This window comes from Muntiacus reevesi, chromosome 15, assembly GCF_963930625.1.
Source record: "Muntiacus reevesi chromosome 15, mMunRee1.1, whole genome shotgun sequence".
NCBI lineage: Eukaryota > Metazoa > Chordata > Mammalia > Artiodactyla > Cervidae > Muntiacus > Muntiacus reevesi.
The window spans coordinates 40,947,713-40,955,948 of record NC_089263.1 but is presented as its reverse complement, the minus strand read 5'-3'; the positions used below and the strand labels follow the sequence as shown (position 1 = coordinate 40,955,948).

General features: G+C 39.6%; 1 protein-coding gene across 1 annotated transcript in view; it reads right to left on the bottom strand.

Moving 5' to 3' along the window:
• NPAS3 (neuronal PAS domain protein 3) overlaps nucleotides 1–5,527 on the bottom strand; it is an 811,965-nt gene extending 806,438 nt beyond the window's left edge. Inside the window, exon 1 of the mRNA XM_065906065.1 lies at nucleotides 5,376–5,527. Coding sequence (XP_065762137.1) covers nucleotides 5,376–5,527 — 152 coding nt within the window. The remainder of the gene's footprint in view (nucleotides 1–5,375) is intronic.
• Nucleotides 5,528–8,236: the final 2,709 nt, after the last annotated feature.

Genomic DNA, 8,236 nt, shown 5'->3' with positions numbered 1-8,236 from the left:
AGGCTTGTTCTTGATAGACTTCTGTTTCACAGTATTCATCAGCTCTAATGATAATTTAATTAGTACAACACTTATCAAAATACATTTGCTTAATAAATGAAATTTTTATCATTAGCAGTAATATGTTAAATTCTAGGCCTTCCACTTTAGAAGGCATGTAGATAAGTCAGAGCAGAACTAAGGGAGAGGGAGTCCATGGTGACAGAGCAAGGTCCTGGGGAGATGGTGAGACACTGAGGGGACCAGATGCTCCAGAAAGAAGACCCAGGGGAAGAGTACTTCCAACATGTAAAATGTTGGCCTGGAAAAGTTATCAGTTTGTTAAGAGCCCACAGAGAGGGCTTGGGTCCAATGGATTGAAGACATAGGAGACAAATTCCAGTTTAATATAAGAAAAAAGTGCATAATGGCCAATTCTAATCAGGGATGAAATGAGCTGTGTTCAGACCAGTGACTTCCATGTCATTTGTAGTGTTTTGAACCAGTGTAGACACCCACTTGGCCAAGTTCTACAACAAAGGGTTCAAACACCAAACTGATGATGGGAATAACTGATTTTTAACAAAATCTGAGAGTCAGTGTCTCCAATTATATGTTTCCCCCTAGATCACAACATACCTACAGAACTCTCTCAGCATTAACTGAAGTACTCCCATATTTGCTATTAATTCTACAATCTAACAAGCTTTTACGTCAATGTAAAATAAACAAAAAACCTAAGAGTATAACTTAGAACATATTGAACATCCAGTAAATTATACTCCAGTGGATCAGACACAAGGGAAATAATTAGATGGGCCCCTCTATCTATTCCTCTGTCCACTTACCTCCCTGATGTTTGAGGATTCCTGCATTTGTCCATATACTGGGAGATATGTCTAGGTATACGTAGGACCTCAAGCTTTGAAAGCAGGCAGATCTGAAGGCAAATTTGAGCTCTGCTACATACTATGTGACATTGAAAAAGGAGTGTTGCCTCTCTGAGTCTCACTTCCCTCACTCATAATGAAGATAAACTTTACTCTATACAGATTAGAGATGATGATATAAAACATTCATCACAATGCCTGAAATAAAATACAGTAGCCATCATAACTATGACTTCACTCATTCAACAAATATTTACTGAGAGTTATCCGTGTCAGTCACAGTATAAGTGCATCAAGAAGTACTGTCTACACTCTACTGGAGTTTGATAACCATGAAGTTCATAGATTCCACTGCTAACTGGAAACATAAATGGCAACTTCAGTGGACCTGAGAGATGTGTGATCACAGAAAGGTGACCTCCAGAATAGCTTTGATCTACATTTTATAGATCACTGCCTTTGTGGTTGTTCAGTTACTAAGTCCAACTCTTTGCAGCTCCATGGATTGCAGCACCCAAGGCTACCCTTTCCTTCACCATCTCCTGGAGTTTGCTCAAACTCTTGTCCATTGAGTCGATGATGCCATTCAACCATCTCACCCTCTGTCGCCCTCTTCTCCTCCTGCCTTCAATCTTTCCCATCATCAGGGTCTCTTCCAATGAGTTGGTTCTTCCCATCAGGTGGCCAAAGTATTGGAGCTTCAGCAGCAGTCCTTCCAATGAATATTCAGGGATGACTCCCTTTAGGGTTTTCTGGTTTGATCTCCTTGCTGTCTAAGGGACTCTCAAGAGTCTTCTCCAGCACCATAATTTGAAAGAATAAATTCTTCAGTGCTCAGACTTCTTGATGGTCCAACTCTCGCATCTGTACATGACTATTGGAAAAACCATAGCTTTGACTCTATGGACCTTTGTCAGCAAAGTGATGTCTCTACTTTTTAATATACTGTCTAGGTTTGTCATAGCTTTTCTTCCAAGGAGTAGGCGTCTTTTAATTTCATGGCTTCTATCACCATCTGCAGTGATTTTGGAGGCCAAGAAAATTAATTAATTAATTTCAGTGCCTTAAAAGGAGCTGAAATCCCTCCATCAAAAGCCTTACTCCCCACACATGTATACACATATTATCTTCCTTCACAATGAGTGTTAGGTGAAAGTGAAAGTGTCAGTCACTCAGTTGTGTCCGACTCTTTGCGACTCTATATACTGTAGCCTGCCAGGCTCCTCTGTCCATGGAATTCTCCAGGCAAGATACTGGAGTGGGTTGCCGTTTCCTTCTCCAGGGGATCTTCCTGACCCAGGGATTGATCCCAGGTCTCCTGCATTGTAGGCAGATTTTTTACCATCTGAGTCACCCGGGAAGCCCGAGTGCTATGAACCCTCTTGGCAAGTAAGAGTAAGGGTGTTGGCTACACTTAGAACTCCCATTTAGTAAGTGTTCGAATGTCACACTGCAGAATTTCTGAGCCAAAAGCATTCTCAGTCCCATTCAGAGAGCTCAGTATAGTGGGCTACTTATCGCCATGACCTCCCTTTCTCCAATAATTTTTCAGATCTGGGAAATATTCTGAACCACAATAGCTGAAAAAAGTTACGCCAGTGCTATATCTGGAACTAAATGAATAAACAAGACATTAAAACGCAAGTTCTCCATAGCTTGAGGCACTGTTGCATTAATGGTGGTGAAAGGGTAGGTAGAGATCAGCAGGCAGAGGGATAGGTAAAGCAAGGTCAAGGCAGCTCAGGAGGTGGGACCAACAACTATAGAACCAATGGTCGGGGAAAGAAGCTGTGCCTGAAGGCATAGCCCAACATGAGGAATGTGATGAGAAGGGAAGAGCAATTTCCAATATAAAATATTTGCCATTTGCCCTGAGGGGCTATGCCATCCATAGTGGATCCCTACAGTGCTAATCCCACTAGCAGTTCATTTCTAAGAATGGGCTCCAACACTAAAAGAATTATGTGTATACATATTAGGTTAGGATGACTGCCATCTCTGAGTGAGAATAACTTACATTTATATAATGCCTTACAGCCTTCAACCTCACACGGTAAAGAATCCGAGCAATGCAGGAGACCCGGGTTCGATCCCTGAGTCAGGAAGATCTCCTGGAGAAGGAAAGGGTAACCCACTCCAGTATTCTTGCCTGGAGAATCCCATGGAGAGAGGAGCCTTGTGGGCTATAGTCCATGGGGTTACAAAACGTCAGACATGACTGAGTGGCTAACACTTTCAACACTTTCACAGCCTTCAACATGATCTGTACAATAGCCAGGCATTTTTATTAATATTTTAATTTTAAAGTGAGGAAACTGAGACTTAAGCATTTAAGTCATACAACTAATAAATGAATACAGCCTGTCCCAGAGCAACTCTTCTGACCCCATGCCCAATACTTCTTTCACCAGACAACAGACAAATTTCTAAAAAGGACTATTCCACCAGCAAATTCTGTTATAAATAGGGGAAATCCATTGACAGGGTAAATAATCATCTCTAAATTACTACAATTTCATAAACCTCTTTTTTTTCCTATTAACAAAGAGTAACCTATACAGTGAATCCCAAGTGGACAGCTTTCACACCTAGAAGAAACACCTAGCACAAGCCTGTATTTTCATCAAGGAAACGGAGACTCAGAAAGTAGAGGGTCACGCCAGAGAGAAGTATTAACAGACTAACAGAGCCGGATGTGGACTCAGATATTCTGTACATTCCAGAGCAATATTCTTTACTTTTGATGACAGTGCCCAAAAGCCCTGAACAAACATTTAAATTTTTTTTTCTATGCTTAAGAAACCTCAGCATTCATGTTGCAAGTTTGTCCTGACCACTCTCTATCAAACCTATCTGTGTCTCTTTTTCTGTTTTGCATATAGGGTTATCATAAGTACAGAACAGACGTTTGAACTCTGTGGGAGAAGGTGAGGGTGGGATGTTTCAAAAGAACAGCATTTATATTATCTATGGTGAAGCAGATCACCAGCCCAGGTGGGATGCATGAGACAAGTGCTCAGGCCTGGTGCACTGGGAGGACCCAGAGGAATCGGGTGGAGAGGGAGGGGGGAGGGGGGACCAGGATGGGGAATAGTAACTCTATGGCTGATTCATGTCAATGTATGACAAAACCCACTGAAATGTTGTGAAGTAATTAGCCTCCAACTAATAAAAAAAAAAAACCACCAAAATTAGGCAATTATTAACAATATGAATAAAGTTATTTTAGCCATATGATTGAAATATATACATACATAATATTTCAAAGAAATAAATGGTTAAATTATATTAAAATATTTTTATCAATGTCTGGAGAAAGCAAATTGATTCTATTCATGTCCTGAAATCTATGTATATACACAAGGTTTTATAATTTTCAAAATTAAATTATGTAGGTTTATGTTTTGAAACAAGTGCAATTTTAATATTGACTCATAATTACAAATAGAAAAAAACATTAAAAATTTAGGAAAAAAAAACCTTTCTGTATTCTTCAGGATCTGTTTTAACAGATCTTATCTTTAACAGGCTTATCTTCTTACCTGCCAACATTTTACCTTCTGCTTTTCACCTTGTTTTGAGAACAGTCATGCATCCAAGACTCCCTAGATATAGGTGCACACTGTTAAACCGTTCCAGCTGCATTAGTTAAGATTCACCCAGATTCTGTTCCCTGTTATGACGGCCTCTGGTTTCCACCTGATTTCATCACAGCTCTTGGCTTTGGTGGGAGAAAACAGTAACATGCACCGTGGGGATATGGGTTTCAGGGGAGTGACTGTCACATTTCAATTCTCTTATTGATTACCAAGGAACTTCACCATTGCTGATTAACCTTGCACATGCTTCAAGAAATATTTTAGTCAATGAAATTGTTTAGCTTTGGGGAATTATTGAAGTGTCAATGGAAAGACAATATAACCATTACTTAAGAATTGTTTTTAACAAATAACCACTATACCTATTCTCAGGCTATTTTAAACCATTTATTTGGCTTCGATACTTTCCAGAATTCTTGCCTGGAGAATTCCATGGACAGAAGACCTGGCCGGCTATAGTCCATGGGATTGGATAGAGTCAGACATGACTGAACAACTAACACTTTCACTTTTACCTATATGCTGAATCCCAATTCTCTGTCTTCACCTCACCTCTTAATCCCAAACCCAAGGTCTGTATATTCTTCTATCGGTTGGACATTTCTACTCAGAGCTTCCATTTATCTTTTTTTAAAATAGAACCCATCACCTGTCCTCCCTAACTGGCTCCTTTATCCTCTGCTGGAATTATCTCAGGGATCAGCTCCACCCTGTCTCCCAGGTACTGGCCATTTATTCTTTCCTCCCCTCATTCTCCATGTGTTTGGAGTCATTAAACCCTTTCTCAGTTTTCTCTTACATTTCTCTGCAGGGTCACTTCTCCACTCACAGTGCTCTATTCTTATCTCAGGTAGGTCACCTCATTTGGATAAATATCCTCTTCCAAGTTCTCCTGGCTTAGACTCACCTTCCTTCACTCCATCCACCACACAGAAACAGGCTTTCTAAATGCAAATCTGACCGGGTCTCTGCCCTGAAGAGTCCAGCATCACAGCTTGTCATCCAAGGCTCATGATGACCTGAGCCCAGCCCTACCTCTGAAGCTTCACCCAACACCATCCCCTCATCTTTATCCTCTGCTTTTCACTAGATCATACCACTTCCACATTCTGTATGTGCATACATGCCTTTCTAGGTGCCCCTTCACTTCCTCAATGATCTTCACTCTTACTTGGCTGACTGACTTCCATGTCTCCTTTCAAGACTTACCTGGTTCATGACTTTAACTTGAGCAGCATCAGGAGGCAGAGCATATCTGATTTCAATATCTCCTCTACAGAAGTTTTCATTCTTTTGTTTTGTTTTGTTAAAATACGGGCTCTAGTTGAGAACATGCTTTACATTTTAGAATTTCAATTCTAAAAACTGCTGTAAGGTCAAAGAGGCTGGTGATTATCTATCTGTAATGCAGTAGTTTTATATCCTCCATATCTAAAATTATCTCAGGAAAGACCCACAAGAGGATTACGATAAAATAAGTCTATAGTCTATGAATATCCACCCCAATTCAGCCCAGATTTTCTCTTGTGTAGTCTAAAGATTCTAGAAATAAATGTTTCTTCTTCATAAGACAACTTCTCTAATCTTTTTCTACACAGTCTAAAGACCTAATTCGAGGTTCTTTGTTAATTAAGCCTTCCTCCAAAATATTTTTAGCTGAAAAAAATTCATCCACCCAGAAAAGAAGGGCTCATAGGACCCTTCTCTACAGCCCTCTTGCCCAGCTGAACTAAGCTTAACAACAATTTTGACTAGAACAAAAGTGAAGACCTTAGAATAGAATAGATCATTAATTATCTCTACAAGATGTGAACACAACCTGGGGTAGAGATGTATATCCTACCATCAGCAGGAATATTTGCTAACCTGCATAGTTAAGAGGCGGGTAGTACCTAGACTTCAGGCCACTTGCAAAATGAACTAAACCGGTTTGTCTCAGTGATCAAAAATATAATCATAAATGTAAAGGCCTTGGAGATGAGCATAAAGGAAGACACTTCATAGCAAGTCACTGCTTAGAGGTTAAGATTTCAGAGGTGAAGAGGGGGCTACCAAATATTAAGATTCCTCCAGCAATTTCAGAAATAAGGACTCATGGAAAAAAGCAACATGAAGTTTTTGTCCTAGTTCAGGATGACACACGGGGACCTTGGTGGCCTGGCCTCTTGTCAGTGGTAAGGTCAGGGTAATAGTGCCGTAGCCAGATACTCAACCTCCCTTGTGGCTGGATGTGGTCCTATGACTGTATTCTCACCAGCAGAAGTGAAGAGGAAGTGATGAGCACCACTCCCAGGACCAGGCCTTAAGATACCAGGTATGTGTTTTTCTACACCTTGTTCTTCCCTCAAACTCTATCAAAATAACAAAAGTCCAGCTTTGACCATGCAGACTGTAAGAGTAAGGCTGATGGTAGCAACAACAGAGAAGGTCCCTGGAGTCCTGAATGACCTTGCAGATCAGAGTCACCCCTTCAACTGGGCCATTCACCTTGAATTATTAAATAAAAGAGAAATAAACCTTAACATTCTTTCAGCTACTGCATTTTATAGTCTGTTACACCCTTTTAGCTTTTACCTACCTAGTAACACCTGTCCAAGTTTTTCCCACTCCTCATTCTTCAAAAACAGCTCTTCTGTGGAGTCTTTCTGAGATAATTGTGGCATATTTACCCCTCTTCCAAGTCACCACCGTCCTCTGTTCTCAACTCTACTACAGCTATTGTCACAGTTTGTCTCAATGACTTGTTTACTCTTCTGCCTCCCCGAAAGAAGTAACTCAGAATTCTAGAGGCAATAATTTATCATTCGCTATGTTTTGCAAAATGTTTGGCACAAGTTTGTAGCTTAATGATTCCTAAATTAATAAATCAAGTTGGAAACCACACAGACATTCCTAGATCGATTGAAAGTAAATAATAGTTGTTGATATACACATTTGTCAGCTCACACTCAATTGTAATCACGCTGCTAAGCATTAGAAGAAATGTTCAAGTCTTCCAAGGGCATGGCCTTTCTCTCGAATAGAAATATTAGTAAAATGTAATGGTTGCCTCATCTAAAAACCATGGTTCAAATATATGACTAGTGACAATTTAAAAATAACTACAACTAAACAAAGGAAAGAAATGGCCAAAAAAAAATAGACCCTTTGATAAATTACTCTATATTGGCAACATTTGGCTTCCCTGGTAACTCAGTGGTAAAAAAAAAAAAAAAAAAAAAAAAAAATCTGCCTGCCAATGCAAGAGACACAAGTTCAATCCCTGAGTCAGGAAGATCCCATGGAGAAGGAAATGGTAACCCACTCCAGTATTCTTCCCTAGGAAATCCCATGAAAAGAGGAGCCTGGCCAGCTACAGTCCATGGGTTGCAAAAGAGTAGAACATGATTTAGTTACTAAACAACAACAACAAAAGGAATATTTTTTGATGTTGATTATGTTTGTTATTAAAATATGACTATCCATGATCATATCATAAAGTATAAAAGCTTTAGCCTTCGCCCTAATCAATCACCTTTCCAGTTTCTGAAATAAGTGGCCAAAAAAAGTAACATGAACTTTACCTCTGTCTGATTTCTAGCATGAATGCAATTGATACTAATACTGGTTTGAATCAAATATAAGACTGGATTTCATTGTCAATGAAAAAATATTGTACAATAGTCAAAAAGAAATATATCAAGTTTGCAGGCATAGGATAGAAAGGAACTTGAAGATGAGTCAAAGTGACTAAATAATATGAAGTAGAGTATTAGAAGATTCCCCGTG